The 25,846-nt window shown below is 48.9% G+C and overlaps 1 protein-coding gene across 1 annotated transcript; it reads right to left on the bottom strand.

Moving 5' to 3' along the window:
- Window positions 1-1,391: 1,391 nt before the first annotated feature.
- Window positions 1,392-3,416, bottom strand: EGR4 (early growth response 4; the record flags this gene model as incomplete). The annotated part of the gene is made up of 2 exons (XM_080932067.1): window positions 3,013-3,416; window positions 1,392-2,695 (listed from the first exon to the last, which is right to left on the bottom strand). The coding sequence occupies exons 1-2, from the start codon at window positions 3,143-3,145 to the stop codon at window positions 1,392-1,394; spliced, it is 1,437 nt and encodes a 478-aa protein (XP_080788193.1). The 5' UTR covers window positions 3,146-3,416.
- Between the last annotated feature and the right edge of the window lie 22,430 nt (window positions 3,417-25,846).

Raw genomic sequence — 25,846 nt, 5'->3', positions numbered from 1 at the left:
ATGCTACCATAGGCCTTTTATACAACCCAAGATGGAAAGGACTCTGAAGAGAAAAACAAGAGGATAAAGAGAATGTCCCACCTTTCCTATTACAGGATCATGCTTTCCTGTGCCTGCCTGCATCTCCTGCCTACACCCCCAAACCATAACCGGTTAACCTGGAAGTAAACTTTTGGGAAGGGTTGGGCTGCTTACCTCCTGGAGAGGGCCCTTCCAGGAGCCTCTGGCTTGTTCACAGCCTCAGGCCTGGCTTAGTTGAACCCAGAGACCCTTTTGGTCTTTACAGCATGTGATTCTTGAACAGATTATTTGTGGTAGCAAATATTAACAGTCACATTTCACCAAGATGCAGCGGCCTCTGCCGCCCAGGGCGCCCTCTAGTGCCAAATCTTTCCTGTTTGGAAGCCCTTTTCAAAGACTCAGCCTTCCTTCCATTCCGGGCTGGAAAGCTATACTGCCTTCGGAATTAGGGATAACTGACTGACCCTCGCTGTTTTCGGTTGGACCACACAGTAAGCAACTTACACTGACTGCTTCCCGTTTTGAAAATGGTACTAGTGACTGAGGCCTAGAGAACATCACGCCATTACCACCTTTCTTTCCCTTCCACTTGTGGTTCCAGAAACACAGCTAATCCTTAAGTCAGAGGTGAAGAAGTACATCGAGTCATTCTCTTATATTTATGAAATGCCTAATGTGTGTCACAGTGTCCTATAGGAGTGCTTGTCAGTGACATGCCAGAGGCCTGCATCTCACCAGTGTGGGTATTTCCTGTCTCCGGGCATATACTGTCCCGGGAGAGAAGTTAGGGATCAGGGTTAGGAGTTTTTTGTTTGTTTGTTTGTTTTTTAAACAAGGCAGATTCGGTAAGCTTTTAGCACAATAATTTTAATTGCAAAAATAAACAGTTTTGTCAAATGCTTGAGAGTAGCGTCTGCTTTACAAAAAAATGAACGAGAACAAAAAGGAAATAACCCCAAAGCAAAATAACATCACATCCAAAGGCTTGCTGGACTTGGCTGTACAAAGTTCTTGAGAGACCGGCTCGGTACATCCCCAGCTTGTCTCTGGGGGTGGTGGAGGGGAGGGATAAAGAGGAAGGCGTGGGGCGTACGCCAGTTACAGGAAAAAAAAAAAAAAAAAAACCTCTCTTCAGTCCTAAGGTAGTGCCTGCTCTGTGGGTCGCCCCGACAGGACTGTCCCCAGGCTGGCTGGAGGAAGGCGGCTCCGGAACAGCGGGCGCTGTCCGCGGACCTCGTGCTGAAGGGCGTGAGCGGCGGGCGCTTCGAGGGGGACTGGAGCTGGACTGCGGGTGGCCCCGGACGTGCGTGGAAGAGGCAGGGAGGGCAGCGGGGACGAGGGAGCGGCCGGACCTACGGGGCCAGCTCCGGCTACAGCGCGGCGAAGGAGAGGCCCAGCGAGTAGAAGCCCAGGCCCTTGAGGCGCTCCTCGGCGCGCGCCTTCTGCTTCAGGTGCACCTTGCTGTGCCGCTTCTTCTCGTCGCTGCGCGCGAAGCGGCGGCCGCACACGTCGCAGGCGAAGGGCTTCTCGCCGGTGTGGGTGCGCACGTGCGTGGTGAGGTGGTCGCTGCGGCTGAAGTTGCGCAGGCAGATGCGGCACTGGAAGGGCTTGTGGCCCGTGTGGATGCGCAGGTGGCGGTTGAGCTCGTCCGAGCGCGCGAAGCTCCGCACGCAGCTCTCCACGGGGCAGGCGAAGGCCTTGACGTGCGGCCGCGGGCAGAAGCAGCGCGCGCTGCACTTGCCGCCACGGCGGCCCTTGCGCCGGGCTTTGGCCGCGGGGAAGGAGGCGGCGGGGGACGCGGGCGCGGCCACGCCGCTGCCCCCCGGGAGGTCGGCCGCCAGGGGCTTGGAGAAGTCCGCCGGGGCGGCGCCGCGCAGGCCCAGGGGGGACAGCTGCGCCGGAGGGGCGGCCAGGAACTCGCCGCCTTCGCCGCCGCTCCCTCCCTCCCCGCCCGGAGGGGTCAGCAGCGCCGGGAGCCCCTCGGTCCCCTCCCCTAAGTCACCTGGGGCCAGCGAGAAGGCGTCGTAGGCCCCTGGCGGGTAGAGTCTGGTGGCCGGGCCGGGCAGCTCGGCGGGGCAGCTGATGGACAGCAGGTCCTCGACCTTGGTCCCTACGGCGGCGAAGCGGGCCTCCGGAGCGGTCTGGAAGCTTCCTTGCGCCCCACAGGTCCCCGGGGCCCCGGCCGACAGCAGCTCCCAGGGGGCGTAGGGCCCTTTGAAGGCCGAAGCAGCAGCGTCCAGCGCTGGCGAGGCGGGAGACGCCCGCAACCCCGGCTTGACGTCGGGCGGGGAGAGCTGGGGCTCGAACAGGCACTGCGAGGGGGCGCCCGCCGAAGGCGCGGCCTCCCAAAACGCCTCGGGGAAGGCGACCGAACTCAGATCCGGGGAGTAAAGGTCCGGCAGCAAGGCATCAGGGCCCGCGGGGAAAGGGACATCCAGGGGGGACCGAGACGCTCCCGCCTCGGGGCTAGGGAAGGGTGCCAGGCCCAAGATGCCAGACATGAGGTTGAAGAGGGCCTCCGGGTCGTGCGGGTGTTCGGGAACGGCCTGGATGAAGAAGCTGCCGCTGTAGCTGAGGCCCGAAGGGGGCGTGGGTGCAGGGCCCTCCACGAAGCAGGAGTCTGATAAGTCCCCCCCTGCGCCGCAGCTGCTCAGAGCCCAGCTCAAGAAGTCGCCTGCCAAAGGGAGGACCACGCATCAGCCCCGCAACACCGAAGGGCGTGCCTCGGAGTCTGCAGCCGCGACCCCCTCCACCCGAGCCCTCCTGGCGCAAGCCACCCGCAGAGCGCCTCGTGCGCTTCCGATCCTGCAGCGGAGGGACCCCCACGGACGCCCCAGGGCGCGCACACGCACGGGCTCCCGCACAGGCGCCTGTGGCCTTGGTGGGAGGTGGGACTGGTACCGCGCGCTTGGGAACCCCCCACCCCCGCGCGCCTCTCCCATCACCCCTCTTCGCCTTCGGCTTCTTCGAGCTCCTAGCCCCGCTCCTTACCTCCAGGATAAGTGGCGGCCGAGGGAGCGTCCCTAGCCGGCAGCCGGGGCAGCTCGGGGCTGGTGTGGGCGCAGCCTTCGGTGGGCTTGGAGAGGAGCGCGTCGGGGCCGGAGAAGTCGCTCAGGTGGAGCATGGCGCGGTGGCGGCGGGGCGCCCGGGGCCTCGCTGGGCTGGGGCGTGCGCGGCTGGCTGGGAATCCGGGCGCCCCAGCTCCAGGCTCCCGGTGCTTGGCTCGGGGACGAGGGTTGGGGGGCCGCGGCGCCCTGGCTCGCCCGTACCTGCCTCGGGCGGCGGCTCCGAGCTTCTCCAAAGTGCAAGCGGGCTCCCCCAACCTACAGTCCCCCCCCCTTATATAGCTGCGGCGGCGCTGGCTCCGGGCTTCCGACTCCCCGGGCTACTGCCATTTCGGGAGGCCCCGGCCCTGGCGCCGTGACGTAAATGACCAAACATGGACACAGGATGTATGCCGGGGACTCCCGAAAAGGAAAGCTCAGCCTGTGACGTCGCTGCCGCCGCCGGGCTCGCGCCGCTGCGTGCGCGCGAGTCCCCAGAGCGTGGAGCCTCGTGCGCGTTGGGCCACGGGTGCGCCCCGCAGGGGCTGAGCACCGAGTGAGAGCCCTGGAGGCGCGTTGCCCTCCTGCCCGTAGAATCACTGGTTCGAATCCGCTGTTTCCCACTTAAAACATTTGCTCCCACCTAACATCAGTTTCTTCTCCTGTGCGCTTGCTAAGGAGAGAAATAACCAGATAACACGAAGTTCCTGGCGCACTTACTAGCCCTGAAACGGATAAGAGCACTTGAATCGCAAGCAGGAGTGAATCTGCATGAGAATTTGAAACCTTAGCATCCACAGAAAAAGCTAGATGTGATTGCATTGGGGGGGTCTGAGATAAGCAGGGCCTTAGGGATCACCTTTATTTAGGTGTGTTTGTGTGTGCGTTTGCTCCCGTTTTAGCATCTTACTCTGTGCTTTGAAAACAATAACTTATAAAAAAAGTCATAATGAAAAGTTTGGTAGCGGAGGTGGGTGGGACCAACTAGGAAACAACAGTATGCCTTTCTTTGAGTCAGGGTCTAAGTGCAGCTCTGGATGACCTCTGGAACTCACTGTGTAGCCCAGGATAGCCCTGTAATTACAGAGATCCACCAGCCTCTGTCTCTGCCTTCTGAGTCCTGAGAATAAAGGTGTCTGTCACCATGCCGAGCTGAAAGTACATTCTGAAAATTGAAGGTTTCTTTTACCTTCATCTTTTTTTTTTTCCCTCCTCTTGAGGTAGCCATGTTGACATTTCCAAAATAGTTTTTGGGAAAATGCTTTTGTCTATACAGACATCCAAACTGTTGGAATTTTTTTTTTCACTTAAACTAGCTTAGAGAATGCATCATATCTGAAGACAAAGACCTAGATTGTTATTTTCTAAGGAAGACCCGGAATTAGCCTCGGTTGGGCTTCTGTTTACACACACACAAGTAACTTCCAACCTTTTGCTTAAAAAAAAAAAGTTGGTGTCATTGTCCTTACCTGTATAAATATGAGCACATTTGGGATAAATTCTTATAAATGTCAGTCTAAGCTACGGGACACTCCATGTTTGACAGACAGCTGACAAACTGTCCTTGGAAGAAGTGGCTGTCCCTGTTGCCCCCTGTACGGAACTGGGTGCTTCTGGGATTGAAGGCTTGGAATACTGTTTCTTACATTTTAGACTTGTCTTTACTATCGTAAACTATATGCGTGCAGGTATGTGTGTGTGAGTGTAGATGCCCACAGAGCCCAGATGTGCTGGATCCCCCTGGAGCTGGAGTTACAGTGTGGGTGCTGGGAACAGTACCTGGGTCCTCTGCAAGAGCAGTAAGTTCTCTTCACCTCTGGGCCACCTCTCCAGCTCGAAACAATTTGATTAAATGATTAAGCTTAACATAAAATTGAAAAGTAAAGAGCTTCAATTTCTGGGACTCAGCCCTGGAGGAGAGGGGTAGGAGGTCTGAGGTACCCCCACTCTCCTCAGGATGGACACAAATTCTTTGTGGGGTGAGGGCTACAGAAAGACTGCAGTGTATCTCCGAGAATCCTCTCCCTTTATGCCCTTTCAAGGGTCTGTGCCTCTTTATCTGCTGTGCAAACTCAGTGTGGCAGAGCACCCTCTCAATGCTCATCCCCTGGGTTCCTCTCTGGGCCCAGATGGCAGATTTCAGCTTCAACTGGAGAGGTCCCCTTTCATCCTTAGCCACTCCTCCACCCCCCGTGACAGATTAAACTCCATCACACACCAGCAGAACACACTGATGCACTTCCACGCATCTTCCCAAGCTTACAAGCTAAGTGAGGGATTCTTTACAACCATGCACAGACGTGGTCCTGTGATGGCCACTGTTCAGTATCGACTCATGTGACGTCCATGTTGAAAAGACAGAAGTGTGGGTGTTGATGCAGCTCAGCTGTAGGTCCTTGCGTAGCGAACACATCCCTACAGAAACTAGGTGTGATGCTTCACATTTGTAATCCCAGCACCGTGGAGGTGGGGGGGGGGGTGAGAAGTTCAAGGCCAGACTTGAGCTACGTAAAACCTTGCCTAAAAAGAAACCTGTTTGTAAGGAACGCACACACATGCGCAGAAAATTTCCTTCTGCTCTATTTCAGACTCGGAGCTTGACTCAAATCCAAATGCTTTGCCCAGGCCAGATAAGCCCACACCAGACAGGAAGGGCACACGTGTCTCACATATATTCTGGCATCTTGTGGCCTAAGGGGAGGGGAAGAGAGGAGCTTGGCTGGGCACGTGTCCAGGACTCCCCAGGTGGGCCGTCGGGCCAGATTGGCTAGCCCCAGGATGCCTATTCCTTCTGCTATTCTTCCCTGCACTACAGCATCCCCTCCCTGTTGGTCAAGGATAAGTCCCCTGGTCCTGTGGTGAGGTGCCAGGCCACTACAACCCTCTGCCAAGGACTGTTGGGCCAGGTCTGTGCTGGGACAAGCATCCAAGTCACCTTATTCTAGCTAGAGGCCAGACCTGGGACAGGGCTAGAAAGGAGACAGGAAGACTGTGCTCGGAGTTGGGTCTAGCATACCCCGACTGGACATTGGACATGGAGGTGGCAGTAGTGTGTACGTGCATGTGTGTGTGTGTGTGTGTGTGTGTGTGTGTGTGTGTATGTGTGTACTTACATCTCAGGAGACACATTCACACAAACTTGCTGCTCCTGGAGGAGGAAGAGCATCTATCTGTATTTGGTTCCCTGTGACCAAGGAGGGATTAGCTGGGAGACATCTGAGCATTCCCTTTCTACCATGGCTCCCCTTTCCTCCAACTTTGCGCATGCATATGTACATACATGTTCATGTGTGCATGCACGTATGTGCTAGTTCATGTACAGGTCAATGTCAAGGGTCTTCAGTCACTCTCTTGATGACTAATTTTCTGTCAATTTGATACAAGGTCAGGTCATCTGGGGAAAGGGAGCCACAACTACTAAAAAAACCACCATCAGGCATTTTCTTGATTAGTGGTGTTGGGGAAGGTCCAGTTCACTCTGGGCTCTGCTGCTCTTGGGCAAGTGGTCCTGGATTGTACAAGAAAGCAGGCTTAGCAAGCGATGGGGAAGCAATCCAGTAAGCTGGGGTCCTGTGTGGCTCTGCCTCTAGGTTCCTGCAGTGACTTCCTGCCCTGACTTCATGATAGACTACAACTCTAAGCTGAAATACATCTTTTCAAGTTTCTTTCGGTCCTGGAGTTTATCACAGCAGTAGACACCTAGCTGAAATGGCTCTCTACTGTATTTTGAGGCAGGATTGCTCACTGATCCCAGAGCTCATTGATTCTGAAAAACAAGCTGACCCCCAAGCGCCTACAACCTGATGTAGGATTACCCATATGTGCCACTACACCTGACTGTTTTTTGTTTTTAACATGGGTTCCGGGAGTCAAACTCATGTCCTCATGTTTGTGGAGCAAATACTTTACCGACTATGCCATGTCCCTTTCCTTCCCTCTAATTTTTAGACACTCTGGGTTCAAAAGAAATAAAGAACTCTGGGAAGGGATAGAAGATAAGGAAGCCAGGCTCTGGCTGGTTACACCTTAGCTGAAAAAACGTGCATGCTGAAAGGGGGAAAAATATCCACCCAGACTTTGCAAACACTGTATCATTTTCTTACCTCCTTGGAGTAAGGAGCTCCAGGTTCCTGTTTTCAGGGATCAAGAATGAAACACTGGTGATATTGTGTGAAGTGCCCAGGGCAACTTCTGTTCTAAGGTGGGGGCAGAGTCTACAAGATTATTTAAGAAAACATTGTTTACTTTACAGAATGATTCACACAACCACATTTGTACATCTTCTAGCTTTTCAGGTAGAGAATGCAAGTTAGCTATCGCTGATCCCTGACTGTCAGGCCCATCATGGGCAAGACCACAGGGGGATCATGCAGATAGATGCCTGCTGTGGAACCTGATCTGATCATAGTGGCAGTAAGGTGTGTGTGTGTGTGTGTGTGTGTGTGTGTGTGTGTGTGTGTGTGTGGTGTCCTTGAGGAGAGGAAAAGGATACTTCATATTTCCATGGTAAAAGCAAGGTATTTATTTTTAGACAGTTGAACAAAATGGTGCTGAATGAATGAATGGATGGACGAATGATTTCATTCACCAAGTGTTCACTGAACACAGCCTGATGCCAGGTGCTGTGAGGTCCCTTCAGATGCTGCTGCTGCTGCTGCACCTAGCAGGGGAAGCTCTGCATCCAGAGAGCAAGCTGAGCCAGGAGCAGATGGCAGGGAAGGCTGCCTACTTTCTTGTCCTGCAAGAGAAGAACGCCAGCCCCAGTCACAGCTCTGTTATCAGGACTGCTCTTTCCCCACACCCCACCTTGATCTTTCTGCTCTAAATATCATTGTGTTCAAATAATACTGTATGTGTTTTAAAAGACTCCAAGAAGACAGCTGCCTGGGAGTATTAAGCATGAAGAGACCAGTGCTCGGTCGCCATGGTGACTCCTGACAGAGCTGAAGAGCAGTTCCCTGCCCCACTTCCTGGGGCCAAGAGGATACAGACCCTGCATCCCTAGCATGTTCCTTTCTTTTCTTTCTGCTTTGCCTCTCTTCTACCCTTTCTTCTCTCCTTCCCTCTTTGCCTGCCTCTTCCCTTTTCCAATTCCTGAAGGATTTACTTTAAAAAGTAGCAGAAGCAGGATGGGGCTACCAGATTGACAAATCGGAAGGCCAATGAAGCTTCAGCGGGGATGGAAGGCGTGTCCACAGTGAGCCCCAGGAATCTAATCATCTGGTCACTGAGCAAGGGACCCCTGTCAGGGTCCTCTGTCCCTTCTGTCTTCCTTGCAAAATAGGTAGTCGTTTTCCTTTCTTCCTTTCACTCTTCTTTCTCCCTTCCCCTTTCTCTTTCTTTTTCTCCATCTCAAGTTGGAGTTGAAATCCAGGTCCCCGAGATCTGTCATGCACACGTGCTGCTTTTGCTATTGTAGTGTTGTCTGAAATGGCCTCACTCATCGAAGACCGGCCTTGAATTTGCTGTGAGATGTAGCAAAAGGTAACCTTGAACCCTAACTCTCCTACTCCTGTTTCCAAAGAGCAGGGATTGCAGGAATGCACCACCATGCCTGGTTTATACGGTGCTGGAGATCAAACCGAGGGCTTTGTGCACATGAGCAAGCATTCTTAACAACCGAGTAACATCCTCAGCTTCATCTGTATATTTTTAAACTCCAAAGTTTACTGATTATTAAAAAAAAAAAAACTACTATGGTAACTCATGAGGGAAAAAAAATCATTGGGCACAGTGGCTTATGTTTGACTTAGGTCCCAGCACTTGGGAAGTGGAGGAGGTAAGACCAACAGTCCATGGCCCCGCTGGGCGGCACAGCCACTATGTCATAATGAATTCAAGGACAGCCTGGGCTACATAGTGAGACCTTGTGCCAAACAAAGTAAAACTGGGGCTCCAGAGGTGGCTCAGTGGTTAATAGCACTATGTTGCTCCTGCAGAGGATCCAGGTTCAATTCCTAGTACCCTCGTGGTGCCTTATACCAAGCAACTGCAGTTCAGGGGCCATCCAGCAGGCTTTCATACGGTGCATATACATGTATGAAGACAAAACATTCCTATACATAAAGTAAAATAAATATAAAACATTTTTAAAAACACTTTTAAGAAGGGCTGGAGAGATGGCTCCATGGGTAATAGCATATTTGCTCTTGCAGAGGACCCAAGCTTGGTTCTCGGTACCCACCCTGGGTGGCTCACAACCACCTGTAACTCTGGCTCCCAGGGATCTGATGCCCTCTTTAGGACTCCTCTGATACCTGCGCCTGTGTGTGCACAAACCCACATGCAGACACATACACATAATTAAAAAGAAAAATCTAAGGGGAGGCGAAGGCAGGGGGATCATAAGTTCAAGGACATCCTGAGCTACACAGTGACACCCTCTCTGGAAAATTGACAAAAAGGAATCCAGCTGCCTCTAGTCTTTTGTCTATACGTGGTGTATTGGTGGCATAATTTTTTTAAAAAAAGATTTCCTTATTTGTTTATTTTGCATGCATTGGTGTTTTGCCTGTACGCATGCATGTTTGTTTGTTTGAGGGTGTCAGATCCCCAGAACTTCATACACAGTTATAAGCTGCCATGTGGTTGCTGGGACATGAACGCAGGTCCTCTGGAAGAACAACTATTGCCTCTAACTCCTGGGACATCTCTCCAGCCCTGTATTGGTGGAGTATTAACATGTTAGTATGCCAGCTAACGGAGGTACCACTTACAATGGGATCCATTTGCTGGGCATTGAGAGTCTCTCACACAACATCACCTAAGTCTACAAGCTCACAGGTGCAATTATTACCCTTATCCTACAGGTGAGTGAACTGAGGCACGAAGTTGTTTGCTTCCCCAGATTCCTAGATTGGAAAATGGTGGCTAGGGCAAAGGTAGCAGCATTTCACATTGTAAATACTGCCAAGAATTCCTTGGGAATAAAACATGGCCTCAGTTTCTAGGTCAAACAGAGGTACAGGGAAGCCAGCTGGCAAGCTGACCGATACTCTCCCCGATGCATGGTCAACATTATCAACAGGGATGGGCTCCCGTGCACAGGCCCTCGGCATATCTTTTCCATCTCCCAGGCACATGAGGGGAAGCATCCTGATGCTGGCTCAGTGGACTCTGAAGGCTCTCTGCTGTGGCTGGGCTAAGGACTAGATTGGAATGGGGGGGGGGGTTGGTTCTGCATCCTCTTTACCTTGTTCTGCTTTGGCTGATGGGGAATGTGGAGAGGAGAACAAGATGGTTTCCTAGAAGCTACTCTCCCACAGTGAGGGAGGTTAGCTTGTCTCTTGACTTCCACTCTGCACCTGTCTCTAGTGCAACTGTTTCCTCCAGGTTGGACCCCAGTGAAGCAAAACACCAGTGGTAACCCACACAAGACCCTCGAGACCAGAGTCGCCCCAAGTGCCTTCCTTCCATTTCTGTTGCTGTGATAAAAATACCCTGACAGAAACAAGTTAGGGGAGAAAAGACTTATTTTAGCTCAAAATTCCAGGCTATATCCCACCATAGCAGGGAAATAACAGACAGTAGGAACTTGAACCAGCTAGTCACACGTGTAGTCAGGAGCAGAGAGAAAATTAATGAACTTATGCCTCCCCACCCCCAGCCCCCGTGCTTAGCTGGCTTTCTCTATTTTTACACAGCCTGAGATCCCATGCCTAGGGAATGGTGCCACCCACAGTGGACTAGGTCTTCCCATTTCAGCTTATATAATCAAAACAATCTCCCAAAGGCCAGTTTAATGAAGACAATCCCTTATATAGACTCTTCCCATGTAATTCTAGATTGAGGGAAGTTGAAAATTAAAGCTAACTACAATCCTAAAATCCCTGAGTCCTTTCCTTTCCCAAAAAGGATATAAGAGGTTGACTGGGCTCAGACTTCTTCATGGTTTAGCTGCCTTTGAGTTTCCCCATATTCTTATAATTAAAACCCAAACTGGACTTGAAAAGAGCCATTCTGGTTGATTTATGTTCTAACAAAAGTCTCATAACATCTTTTTCTTTCAAAATGAATATTTGTTAGAGCTGAGTGGTAGATAATCAGCGGAGAGGCATGGCTAAGATGAATTATAGATTATAGATGGATGGGAAGATCTGGAATCAGCCTCCTTCTGTATCTAAGCTTGGTTCTCCTTTTAGGCCAACAATGGATTTGGATTTCTTTCTTTTTAAATAAATATTTATTTTATTTGTGTGAGTGCACTGTAGCTATCTTCAGACACACCAGATGGTTGTGAGCCATCATGTGGTTGCTGGGAATTGAACTCAGGGCCTCTAGAAGAGCAGTCAGTGCTCTTAATCACTGAGTCATCTCTCCAGCCCAGATTTAGATTTCTTATATGTTTTTAATTAAATTAATTTATTTATTTGGATACAGGGTCTCTCTTCATAGCCATGACTGTCCTGGGGCTCACTATCAGGCTGATAAACCAAGCTGGGCTCAAATTTACAGAGATCAGCTGGTCTCTGTCTCCCAAGTGCTAGAATTAAAGGCATATGTCACCTTATGCAATTTATTTTGTTTGTTTATTTATTATTGTATCATTTTATTTATTTATATTTATTTAAAGATAGGTTTTCCCTATGTAGCTCTGGCTTTCCTGCAATTTACTCTGTAGGTCAGGCTGGCCTTGAACTCCGAGATCTGCCTGCCTCTGCCTCCTGGGTACTGGGACTGAAGGTATGTGCCGCCACCACCTGGCAGCTTATTTTACTTTTAAAGACATATTTATTTTAATGTTATGTGTATGGGTGTTGTGCCTACATGGATGTCTGTGCAATACAGTGGAGCTGACCCTGATGACAAAAACACAGGTGAGGAAGACCCAAGGGTGTGGGAGCAGGAGAGCTGACCCTTGCAGGCTGCACACCTGGGGGACTGGGCAGCACAGTGGAGCTAGCTCTGGAGGTGTGGGTGCAGATGAGCCATCCCCAAAGGCATAAAAGCAGAATAACCCCACCTCCTGTCGATGGAGGCGCTGGGTGGCCTAACTGGAGCAGTGCTGGAGAGCTCATCCTGCTGGTGTAAATAAGGGAGAGCCAGTCGGCTGAGCAATTCAGTCCCCACACAGGCTCAGACTCAGGGCTCTGAGTGGGCCCACCTCAAATCTGTGTCATCTGCGAACTCTTAGGATATGTACAAGGGCCAGGATCTCTGCAGTAAAAACTGCAGGATCTCTGTGACCCAGGACAGCAACAGGATAGTCTGGAGTCACGGTGAGGATCCAATATTGATGGTGTCACAGAAGCCCAAGACCTCACACGGAACCAACGACTCACTGCATTGTACTTGTTTATTGCATTGATGTGTTCACTGCATTAATGTGTGACCTCCCTGCGGGGACAGATTGAAACCTCAAACAATGAGCTAAAATTAACGTTTTCTTCCTCTTTTTTTTTTTAATTAGATAGTTTTATCACAGTTTTATCACAACGAAAATGAAACTGGGACACTTGGGGAGCCCGTGGCCTCCCGAGGGTCTCATACAGAAAAAGGCATAGGATTCCCGGATCTGGACATCTGTAAGACAACTTACAGATGGTGTGAGCTGCCATGTGGATACCGGGAATCAAATCTGGGCTCTCTGGGGCGTGGACTCTGGTCGTCAGGTTTGGCCCCAGGCACTTTTACCCACTAAGCTCTCTGGTTTTGTTAGCTGCTGGTAAATGTTAAGAACACTGATTTTCAGTTCATGGGGTGAACAGGAAAATAAGAAGACTGCTGAAGTGGACGGAAAGATCTGGAATTCTAGAAGGGAACTGGGGCGCTCGCGTCAAGCTCACTCACTACACCCTTCCTCCAACCATCCCTCTTCCTGGTACCCTTCCTCCAACCTTCCCTCTTCCTGGTACCCTCCTCCAACCTTCCCTCTTCCTGGTACCCTCCTCCAACCTTCCCTCTTCCTGGTACCCTCCTCCAACCTTCCCTCTTCCTGGTACCCTCCTCCAACCTTCCCTCTTCCTGGTACCCTCCTCCAACCTTCCCTCTTCCTGGTACCCTCCTCCAACCTTCCCTCTTCCTGGTACCCTCCTCCAACCTTCCCTCTTCCTGGTACCCTCCTCCAACCTTCCCTCTTCCTGGTACCCTCCTCCAACCTTCCCTCTTCCTGGTACCCTCCTCCAACCTTCCCTCTTCCTGGTACCCTCCTCCAACCTTCCCTCTTCCTGGTACCCTCCTCCAACCTTCCCTCTTCCTGGTACCCTCCTCCAACCTTCCCTCTTCCTGGTACCCTCCTCCAACCTTCCCTCTTCCTGGTACCCTCCTCCAACCTTCCCTCTTCCTGGTACCCTCCTGCTTCCTCTCTCTTGTTATTATGTATGTTCATGTTCTGCCCACACATATGCCTGTGTCAGAATGTCAAGGGATAACACAGTTCTGAGCTGACATATAAGTGCTGGGTTTGAACCCAGGTCCTCTGGAAGAGCAGCCAGTGCCTGTAACCACTGAGCCATCTCTCCAGCCCTGCTTCCTCTTGTCTTACTTGAGTTCATCTTTTTATTCTTCACCTTCTTTCCTCCGTTTTTTTTTTTTTCTTTTAATGTTTGAGTTAAGGTCTCCGGTGGCCCCAGCTAGCCTCATACTTAGTATGCAGTTAAGGATGACCTTGAAGTTTGTTCCTTCCTCCCCACCCGCATCCCCCCCAAGCACTGGAATTACAAGCGCCCAGAATTTCTATGTGAGCTCTGGGAATCTCAAGCTTGCCTGAAAGTACTTTGCTGACTGACTCGGCTTTTCTAGTTTTCCTCTTTGAAGTAGATTGGTCATTATATTAGGACCCAATATGACTCTTAAAACACCAGGTAACCAACCCGCAGATGGGGTCATGATTCTTGAGTCTGGGGTATTTTGTCTGCATACCCGAACCCACCAAGATAGACTTCTAGCTGTAAAGGACAGAAATACAACCTAAGTGAGTTTGGGGTGGGGGGCAGAAATTTATCAGCTAAAGGGGGTGCCTATATTTAGGCGATTCAAAGACCCAAAGATGGAGCAAAGACCCTGTGCTTAGGAGTCAGAGATAAATAGGTTCAGCCCAGGTCTGCCATTTGCTTATTCTGTGACCTTGAACACATAACTAACCAACTTGATATTTGATTAACAAGATAACAAAATGAGGGAGTCTGGGCCATAGCTGAGTCAGGAAGCAAAAGAATTTCTAGAATGTTCTCAGGTCTCCTTTGTGCTCTTGCTGGTAACTGCAAACTTGGCCATTAGCAGATTCCTGTGCTACCCTCTACTGCTGAGGTAAGGAAGGCTCCTTCTGAGTGCCAGGCAGGGAGTGCGCGCCCTGTTCTTAAGGCAGTGTCTGGCTGCTGGGCAGGACAGCACACAGCTAACTGCATCAATGGCTTGTGCTTGTTTTCAGGGCCATTCTAAGAGAAGAGGGCACCACTGTGAAGCAGGAAACCTTCCAAGAGTCCTCAGCCTCAGCCAGTGAAGACAAGAGCTGGGCCACCACAGGCCCTGGCACCTTCTCATACCCCAGGGCAAATCAGTAGTTCCCTCTGCTTAACGTGTCCCTGGAGCAAGTCACCTCCTCCATCTGTCTGCCAGCTCCAAGGAACACTGCCCAAAATAAAAATTCCCCAATTAGAAATTCCTGCAATCCAGAGCAAAACAACTTATTTGTTTCCTAGAATAATCTGGAGCTACATTTGGCTTGGCAACCAGTGGGCTCCACATATTCATGCCGTGCACCAGCGGGGACTTCTGTTAATCAAGGCACAAGAAGAGGGCCTGTGGTCACCTCCCTGGCAGCAGCAAGCAGGGGCTGAGAACAAGGCGGGTTTGCTCAGTGCTCTGCAGTGGGTTTCTGGAACAGGGAAGCTAGGGAGAAGAAAGAACTCCAGTAGGACTTCAAACACCATCTCCCACAAAGGCTGAGCCAGTGATTCCTATGTTTGTTAGACACGAGTTCTACAGGGAGACAGAGACACCAATGAAGGAGTAAAGACATCACGCTGGGAGTCATGGGAGTGAATTAACCCTGTTCTACCACTTGCCTGCTCTCTGACCTTGAACATGTGGCTAACCTTTCCTGTGCTTCCTTACCAGTGAAATCCTGGTTCCCTGCTTGTTCTACCCACCCACGCTCACAATAAAGAGTAAGAGTTGGAAGAGTTAGAATTAAGGCTAGGCATGGTGACAGAGTCTAATCCCAGCACTCAAGACTCAGCCAGCACAGTCAGGACTGTGAGCCGGCCCTGTGTATGAAGCAGAACACAGCTGGGGACACAATGTAGCAAAGTCTCTGGAGTGCTTAGGTGACAGGCACAAATTCCTGGGTTTCATCCTCTGCACCACACATCCCAGATGAGGTGGCCCATACCGGTAATTTCAGCACATAGGAGGTGAAAGCAGGAAGGATCCTGGCCAGCCTTGGCTACATTGAGAATTCCAGGCCAGCCTTGGTTACATGAGATACTATCTCAAAACAATGACACAAAAGCAAGACAAGGCAAAACAAAACAAGAAAGGAGTTAGAATGAACAAAAGAAGTAGCCGAGGCTCAAGTACTTGCTATATTGAGGGGGGAAAATAGTTGGCAAGGTGAAACAATATATTCAGTTAAGAAAGAGGGCTGGGAAGATGGCTCAGCAGTTAAGAGAACTTGCTGTTCTTGCAAGAGGCCACAGTTCCTAGGACTCCACAGCCCCCTTTAACTTCAGTTCCAGGCTGTCCATCCACCTCTTCTGGCTTCATGGAAGCTGCACCTACATACATGCAGACAAAACATATGTAAAAAATGTATCTCTTGAAAGAAGAAAGAAACAGTGGATAACCTTGTGTTCTGTGTTTTCTGGCACCTCCTTTGTTGTTGAGACAGGGTCTCATTTTGTATCCCTAGCCTGCCTAGAAACTAAAACATGTAGATGAAGCTGGCCTTAAATTCAGAGATCCAACCGCCTCTGCCTCCTGGTTAAAGATGTGTGGGGATGTAGGTGTGTGCCACCATCTTGCATTTTCTCTCCTTCATCCATTGATCTGTCCATATAAATAGTTACTGATTACTTAGATTTCAGCCCGTCACTGACTTATTACATAAAATGTGTGATGCTCATGACAGTTGTGGAACAGGATGGTTTGAGAGCCTAGGGAGGAGGCAAGAAGGAGTTATCTCACCAGGGTCCAGGATGATTCCCCAAGGGACTGCTACTAGAATTGCTTTCAGAAGGTTGGTAGATGCAACCTAAGGGAAGGAGAAAGTTTGAGAGGGTGGAAGTAGGAGGCAAAAGATACAGTGTGTACAAAGTCAGAGACAAAGAACAAAGAGATGAAATTCAAGGGGCTGAAGAAAGTGGAAGAGGCCAGAAAGGAGAAGGCTAGGTTCAGCTGCAAAGCTGCACGGAGGACCTTTAATTTAAAAATGACCTTTATTACATGTGTTCTGCATGTGCGTGCCAGACCTTGTGCACCAGTGTGGAGCTCAGAGGACAGTTGGAAGAGTCAGTTCATTTTCTTCTACCTTGTGGTCCTAGGAATTAAACTCACCACCAGGTTTCTCAGCAAGCTCCTTTGCCCATCCCTCATGAAGGATATTTCCAAAAACTTGCTAAGGTATCTGAACCTTACCACTCACTAAGTAAACAGAGGGTTCAGGAAAGGTCAACTATACAGGTAAGACGGTTTTGTTTTGTTTTGTGTTTGTTTTGAGATAGGGTCGTATATAGACTTGAAACTCATTGGTAGACCAGGCCGGTTTAAAACTCTGAATAGAGATCTGCCTGTGTCGGGCTCTCAAGTGCTGGGATTAAAGATGTGCACCATCCATACTGCTGGGATTAAGGATGTGTGCCATCCAGACTGCTGGTGACAGTTATTAAATTTAGAAAGATTGGTGTGACTATCGAAAAGATGTCAGCAAGGACAAAGTTCAGTTCTGAGGACCCCACCCAGCCTTGCACCATGTGATGGCAGCCCCACCCCCCGAGTATCTCCCCTACCCAGGTCCTAAGGTGCTGGGTGCTCTACCACCGAGCTGTGTGCCAGCTCAGAAGCCATCCTATAAAGGACACATGGAGCTGATTAGCTTCACTTGGGCAGAGGGATCAGAGTTCCTGGGTTCTTTGGACAGTGGGCTGGGTACTTCCTCAGGTGCAGAAGTAGCAGCAGCAGCAGGATCTCCACACCCACGCTCTGTGTTTATTTATGGAGCTATACTTCATATACAAGACAATAAGCAAATCTTTCCTGTGTTTGCTGACTTTTCTCAGAAATGAAGACGTGAAGCATCTCTGTCCCCTTTCTAGCCACGAGATACCCTTTTAAGTAACTTCTTTCCTCAGTTCTATTAATAAAGATTGGTACGCATTTTACATCGTGTGCTTGTGTGTAGATACATGCACATGAGTGGCAGTGTCTGAGGGGCCAGCAGAGAGCACCGGATCCCCTGGAGCTGAAGTTACAGGCTGTGAGCCCTGCTGTGTGAACCCGATAAGGGAATCTGGGTGTTCTGCAAGGCCAGCGAGTGTTTTTGTCTTTGTTTTCTTAGAATTATTTATTTTACAAATGTGAGAACACTGTCGCTGTCTTCAGACACACCAGAAGAGGGCATCAGATCCCATCACAGATGGTTGTGAGCCACCATGTGGTTGCTGGGATTTGAACTCGGGACCTCTGGAAGAACAGTCAGTGCTCTAACCACTGAGCAGTCTCTCCGGCCCCCAGGAACTGTTCTTAACCACAGAAGCATCACTTCAGTCCTTGTTTTGCATATTCTTGAACCGTGTATACAGGGGAGGATTCCACTTATGCCTGCTACCCTCCCACCCCATTTCTTTGGTCTTCATTCCTCCCTCTTTCCTTTCTGTCCCTTTTAAATTATTTCATCTGTGGGGGGAGGGGGAGGGCACACACACACACACACACACACACACAAACACACACACTCACCATGGCACATGTGTGAAGATCAGAGGACAAATCTGTGGAGTCGACTCTGTCCTCCACTTTGATGTGGATTCTGGGGATTGAATTTAGTTGACAAGCTTGCACCACAAGTGGCTTCTCTGCTGAGCTCACTGTCTTTGAATGTTCACTGTGACTGTAACACAACCACTCACCTGCCTTCATGCTTTCTCCGCCATGATGGATTGTGAACCACAGTAAGCCCTTTCTTCTTTAACTCACTTGTGCCAGATGTTCTGTTACAGGAGCAAGAAGACTGACTAACAGGCTTAGCTTCTCCTGATCCACAGCACAGTGAAAACTGAGAGTGGGAAGCTTGTCATCAATGGGAAGGCCAGCTCCATCTTCCAAGAATAAGATCCCACCGACAGCAAATGGGGTGATGCTGGTGTTGAGTATGTTGTGGAGTCCGCTAGTATCTTCACTACCTTGGAACAGGTCAGGGCCCACTTGCAGGATGGAGTCAAATGGATTGTTACCTCTGCCTCGTCCCATGATGCCCTGTTTGTAATGGTCATGAACCACGATGCCTGTGACAACTCACTCAAGATTGTCAGCCATGCCTCCTGCCCCGTCAACTGCTTAACCCCTCAGTTAAGGTCATCCATGACAATTTTGTCATTGCCGAGGGACTCATGACCACAGTCCATGCCATCACCCAGAAGACTGTGGATGGCCTCTCTGGGAAACTGTGGTGTGCTTGCTGTGCGGCGACCATGAATAGCATCCTTGCATCCACTGATGTTGTATGGGCAGAAGGGAGCCATACTCTCTCAAACACCATCAATATAGTTTGCTGTACCCAGCTTTAAAAGGAGGAGAGGGCTGGAGAGATGGCTCAGCGGTTAAAAGCACTGACTGCTCTTCCAGAGGTCCTGAGTTTAAATCCCAGCAACCACATGGTGGCTCACAACCAACTGTAATGAGATCAGATGCCCTCTTCTGGTGTGTCTGAAGACAGCTACAGTGTACTCACATATAATGAATAAATAAATCTTTTTTTTTTTTATTTATTTAAGAGGGGAGAAAGAAGAAAAAGAATCAGTGGTAACAGAGAGATGATGCATTCAGGTTATAGGGGAACAGCCGCTATGAACAGTGATTTAAACAGAGGCTGTCCAAGCTATACCCTATCTCCCACTTGATGGAACTATCTGAGAAGAATTAGGAGGCATTGCTTTGTTGGGAGAGGTGTGTCACTGGAGTGGGCTTTGAGGATTCAAAAGTGCTAGCTCTCCCTGCCTTCGATTGTGGATCAAGATGTAACTCAACTCTTGCTCCAGTGAGTTTGAGGTATTCACAAAAGCCGGCAGGAGGTAGGAAATGTTACTTGGAGGCAGCTGTGTGGTGGAGAAACCCATCCTCCCAGCAGGCTTACCCCTGGAGCTCCCTACAGAGTTTGCAGGCAACAGAAGGTCTTTTCAACAGATGTTACTACTTGTATAACTTGATGTGTGTGTGTGTGTGTGTGTGTGTGTGTGTGTGTGTGTGTGAGTCTTTGGGGGGTGTGAGGACATGACACCAGATATTTGAATCTTGTAAATTTCAGGAGCTTTTCTGAGACTTGTAAATTCTGTTTACCTCTTGAACTTTACAGAGAATGTTTCCATTTGAAGGACACCAGCTGCAGAAGACTGGCCAGCTTTTAAAACTTCCTCTCTGTTCACTGGGAGGTACCTGGGAGGCAGATGATTTTATAGTCCACATTTATAGGGGAGGAATCGGAGAAGCTTGGTGTTGAAGGGTCATACTTTCCAGTTCCCAGTTAGTTTTATTTTTGTTGCTACTGAAATTATTAGTTTCTAATATATTTGGGGCCTTAATCTTTTGTTAGATCTGAAGTTATCTTTTCATCAAAAGTTGCCTTTCCATTCTGTTACCCCTCCCGTTTTCTTCCTTCCTTCTTCCTTTGCAATGCTGGGGATTGAACCCAGGATCCCTCAAGTGCCCCGTTAGTGCCCTGCCACTGAGTTACATTCCCAGGCTGGGTGCCATCCTCACTGATGGGTTCCCCTGTCAAAACTGTCACCCAGAACCAAGCCTCCCATTTGTTTTGATGGGTTTTGTATTTTTGTGCTACTGTAAACTAAGGGTCCGTTTTGCATTTACTGCACTGGTCTGTTTTCCCAATGGCAGCTACTGAACAAATTGCTCTTCTTCATTGTGTCTCTTTTGGTTTCCTTGTTGGATTTCAGTTGGCCTGAGATGTGTGGGCTTGTCTGTGGGATCTCTGTTCTGTTCTGTCAGTCCATTTGTCTGTTTGTATGCTAGTAGCTTACAGCCTTTTGTTAGTTTGTGTGTGAGAGAGTGCACCCAGTGTATGAGTATATGTACATGTGTGGACAAGGGTATGAGTGTGTGTGTGTGTGTGTGTGTGTGTGTGTGTGTGTGTGCAAAGTGCATTCATGTGCAGGTCAGAAGTTCAACAGAACTGTCTTCCTGAATTACTCTCTGTGGTGGTTGGAGTATGCTTGGCCCAGGGAGTGGTACTGTTGGGAGGTGTGACCTTGTTTGAGTAGGTGTGCCACTATGGGCATGGGCTTTAATACCCTAGTCCTAGCTGCTTGGAATTCAGTCTTCTGTTTGCCTTTAGATGAAGATGTAGAACTCCCAACTCCTCCTGTACCATGCCTGCCTGGAGGCTGCTATGCTCCTACCTTGATGATAATGGACTGAACCTCTGAACCTATAAGCCAGCCCCAATTAAATGCTATCCTTATAAGAGTTGCCTTGGTCATGGTGTCTGTTTGCAGCAGTAAAACTCTAACCAAGACACTCTCTTTTATCTTTTTTAGACAGGGTCTCTCAGTGAACTCATTGCTCACTATTTGGCTAGACTGCTTTGTCAGAGAGCCCCAGGGATCCATTTCCCTACCCTGGAGGTACAAACCATGCCTGGCTTCCTGTGTGTTTTCTGGGGATTTAAACTCAAGTCCTCGTGCTTGTGTGGAAGGGACTTGACCGAGTGCGATGTCTCTCTATCCCCCAGCAAGTGTGATGTCTTCAGTTCTCCAATCTCTGTTATTCTTGCTTGTGGTGGGTAGAAGATGAAACCAACTAGTGTCCTCTTCTTAAAAAAAACCCCAAGACATTATTTATTTTGTGTTTTGTGTTTTTATACAAGTATATGTTGTATGTCTCCACCCTCAGGAGCTTCCTCTTACAGGTCCACCCCAAGCTTTCTGATGCCACTTTTGAGACTTGAAGGAAAGTGTTATTTACTTCACACACCTGAAACACTCCAGATCGGAAGAGGTGTGTTTCTTTCTGTGTAGCTAATATTTTCTAAATTGGAACATATCCGATTTTGTTGGGCATGCTGGAACATATCTGTGATCTCAGACTTGGCATGTGGATTCAGAAGGACCAGAAGTCCAGGGTCATTCTTGGCTGCACAGCAAGTTCAAGGCCAGCCTGGGCTACATGACACTCTGTCTAAAAAAGCTGGGGAGATGGCTCAGTGGGTGAATGTACTTTGTTGTCAAGCCTGATAACCTTCTTCCAATTCCAAGAACCCACATGGTGGAAGGAGAGAAGGTGTCTTCTGATTCTGTAACATATCCATGGACACACGGACACACACAGAAAATTAAAAACAAATGTGTACCCCATTTAAAAGGAATGTGAAGATGCACTAGTTGGTTTCCTACCCCATATCTCGTCCTCATAAAGAACATTTATATAATTAACTTTTAATAACGTAATAAGCTCTACCAAGCAAAGAACTCAACAGACAAGTCTTTGGTAGTAACCCACATGTAACCTTAATGTGGTCCAAGTCTCACCCAACACAGTCCCTCACTTAAGATGACTTTTCCTGTGTTCCAGCCAGGCCTGTTCTGTGGTGTCTCCCTCCCGTCTATGCTGTTCTGTACCAATAGGGCAAATCAGCTCAGCAGGTTTAACATTTAGCAGATCCTTAAATGGCCTCACTTGGCAGAGAGGAGCGCTCGGATTAAATGCTATTTCTTGTAGCAATTTTTTCTATGTTTAAGAAGAGTTCAAATATAGCTGAGATATTATTCATCTTGAAGCCATCATCCACCAATTTGGATGTAACTTCCTTTTACACATTCTGGAAATTCCACCAGGACAGGACTCTTAGACTAAGACTCCACTAGAGCCTAGCTCCTCTCCCAGGGCAGCTGCTTCCTCTCCAGAACTGGTCAGTGTTTTCTCAAGAGGTTCTACCGAGGGGCATAATGGTTCCTACGGTTTCCTTCTAGTCTAATAATTTAGAGGTTGCTGGTTGGGGAGACACAGGCTGCTGTTAGCCTCCCCTCCCTCCCAGCACCGAGTTTTGTTTCTCAGTGGTCCTAGGCTTGGTAAGAGGTGGCTGAGGAGCTACAGAGATGTCTCAGTAGTTAGAGCATAGAGCACGCTGATCTTCTAAAGGACAGGCATTCGACTGCCAGCACCTGTGTCAAATAGCTTATAAGTGCCTATAGCAGCAGCTATGGGGGGTCTGTCCTTCCCACTTCCGGTTGAAGTTGTCTAATACTATCAGGGAACATCACCTCCCCCGCCCCCGTTTTCATCCATTCTTGAGTGTATGGTTTCTGTGTGTTACGTCAGTGCAAGTGCAGTGCTTCTGAAGGCTGGAAGAGGTTGCCAGACCCTCTACAGCTGGAGTTACAGGTAGCCTAATGGTGAGTGCTGATCTACACACTTGGATCTTCTGCTAGTCTGTTAGAGCAGGAAGTGTGCTTAACCTCCGACTTGTCTGCCTCTCCAGACCCATCAGGAAAATCTTAACTGAAATAGCTCATCAGATTTCAAACCTTATTACTTCGTGGTTTTCTTTGTTTTCCTAATTTTCTCTAAGTCTCTCATGTCTATGTTTCCATCTTTGACAGCAGCGAATTGTGCTCTCAATGTAACAGGATTGCTTTCCTTTGCTTGAAATGTATTCACTCATGTTTCTAGCTACTAACCACTGTCCTTGGTTTGGTATCTCTACCTTCCTGCTGTCTTTTATACTCCTAATTGCAATCCCTCTTAACTTCCATCTTGCCAACATCAATGCAAAAACAGAGCTCTCACCTCAAAGATAGAAAGAGTTTATCCTGGAGCCAAATATCGGTGCTGTTGGTCCATGAACATAGACTAGGGGAACCCCAAATTCCATTATTCAATAGAGTAACAATTTGGTAATTTTTCATAGTAACAAACAGAGAAAGCCATACATCAAGGCACCTTTAAGATGTGTTGGTGAGGACATCAGGTGGGCAGGCTAAGGTAGAGGGAGATTTGATGGAGTCTGATGACAGAAACTGAGGTTCTATGTGTGCCTCTTAAAGGATTCATCTAACGACCACAGGATATTAGGCCACACACAGGGGAGCAATAAAGAGTTATTGAAAGTGCCAAAGACAACCAGAAATGATTTGGCTCTAGGCTTGTAATATCCCAAACCCTCCCCATCTGTGAAATTTTAACAAGTCCATCAGCCTTGCAAAAGGTCCAGCCTAAGGTATGAGCCTTTTCAGGAACATCTGCTCACACCAGGACAAGGTTCTCCCTTTTCTCCCTCATGGTCTTTTCAACCAATCATGAGTGCAGTAGAGAGAATGAAATCAGCCAAAGTCAGTCAAGAACGTCCAGTTTCCATGTGCAGGAAGGTAAATTACAGCCAAGCGTGAAACTCAGAGGAAATCGTAGTAGCCTTCCTCCCCGGTAACTCAGACATCCCTGCTCTCTTCCACAGAGAATACCACTGACCTGTGAGCCCGACAGATTGTACGAAGGGCTGGGGAGATGGTGCTGGCATGAGGACCTGCATTTGGTCCCCAGAACCAACACAAAAATAGCCATGCCTAGTGTGGCTGGTGAGATACAGACTGTTTCAAAAGAAAAACTGTGGGATGGGGTAAAGAGGGCTCAGTGATGAAGAGAATGCAGCGGCTTCCCAGGGTGGTGCATGAACTTGGTTGTCAATCCCCCGAGGAACTTACTAGGATGTGTATTTCTTTTTTTTTTTTTTTTTAAGATGTATTGATTTTTATTTATATGAGTACACCATAGCTGTCTTCAGACACACCAAGAAGGTATCAGATTCCATTGTTGATGGTTATGAGCACCATGCTGTGGTGCCTGGGAACTGAACTCAGGACCTCTGGAAGAGCAGTCAGCGCTCTTAACCACTGAGCCACCTCTCCAGCCCCAGGATGTATATTTCTAGCTTCCTGTCTCTTCTCTAAAGAACCATGCGGAGGCAGAGAGGCTTTGTATGGCTTACCCGGAAGACCCTTAGTATGCAGGAGTGATCAGAGTGTTTGTGGGGGATGCCCAGCTGGCTGTGGGCTGTTGTGTGACACTGGGAAGACACACACAAACATCTGATGCCAGATAGGAACTAATGACAGGCCGAAGTAATGACATCACCCAAGTTCCACTTGGTAAACCAGTAAGTTTATTTGGGTTACTTACAGGGGCGTGTGTAAAGGTTTACTTGCATTAGCCACATTACTAAAAACCTTTTCTAGGTTGCTCAAATGATCTAAGGGTCCTCTAGGCAGCTCGGCTGGTCTCAGTCTTCTTAGCCGTCCTTGGGGAGGGAGGAAGTTTTTGTACCTGGTCAGTTTGGGGGATTTTCTTAGGCTTGTGAGGTTTTTTTTAAACTATTTTTTTATTACATTTCTTTAGTGTGTATGAAGGTTCATAAGTGTGGCACTCAAAAGACAAGTTATAGGACCAGTTGGTGCACACCTTCAAACCCAGCATTCAGGAAGCCAATGCAGGTGGATCTCTGAGTTTGAGGTCAGCCTGGTCTACAGAGCATGTTTCAGGGCAGCCAGGACTATACAGAGAAACCCTGCCTTGAAAAACAAAAACAAAGGCAGCTTATAGAAGTTAGTTCCAGTACTCTAACGGGTCGGTGGGATTCTCTGTGGAAGACTCACACATACTAGGAGGAGAGAGGGAATGCCTGAGTTATTTGTGTGTGTGTGGGGGTGGGTGTGTGGTAGGGGGACTATTACAATTTCCCATAAGTTTCTACATCTCCTACACAACCAGATAAGCTATTGTTTTCACACTCTTGACTGTAATTTACCTTCCTGTACATGGAGACTGGACATTTATCTCTGACTTTGGCTGTTTTCCTTCTCTCAAGAGACCTCGCAGGGAGAAAAAAGAAGTCCTTGTCTTGGTGTAAACTACTTGGGGCTGGAGAAATGGCTCAGTGGTTAAGAGCACTGACTGCTCTTCCAGAGGTCCTGAGTTCAAATCCCAGCAACCACATGGTGGTTCACAACCATCTGTAATGAGATGCGATGCCCTCTTCTGAAGGTGGGTCTGATGACAGCTACAGTGGATTTATATATAATAAATAAACACATCTTTAACAAAAGAGTGAACAACTTATAGGAGCACCTTCATTAGGGATCCTCCCACGTAGGGATCCAACTCAGTGGTTAGGTGGTGGCTAACACCTTTTCCTGCTCAGCTTCTGCTTTGTTCTTAGTGGTGATTTGGTGTTGTTTTTTATTTTAGATGGGGGTTTCCCACTGTAACCCTGGTTGGCCTGGAACACACTATGTAGACCAGGATGACCCTGAACTCACAGAGATCCTCCTGCTTCTGCCCCCTGAGTGAATTGAAGTCCTGTGCTCACCGTGCCTGGCTTGAGCCTTAACCACCTTCCCCTTAGAACTTTGAGAGTCTTGGGGCGATTCCCTCTGGGAATCCTTCAACTCAGAGCCACATCTCCTTTACTTGGATTCACCCCTCCTTGCTCCACCCTCTGCTTTCTGCTGCCCCTGCCTCCTTGAGGTTGGCTCCTCTCCTGACAACACTGGCAAAATAAATTTACTCCATTTTCTCTGGTAGGGAACATGGACTAAAGACATAAAATATAAGCAAAGGGGTTA

This window comes from Micromys minutus, assembly GCF_963924665.1.
Source record: "Micromys minutus genome assembly, chromosome: 18".
Taxonomy (NCBI): Eukaryota; Metazoa; Chordata; class Mammalia; order Rodentia; family Muridae; genus Micromys; species Micromys minutus.
This window is presented reverse-complemented; position numbering and strand designations above follow the sequence as displayed.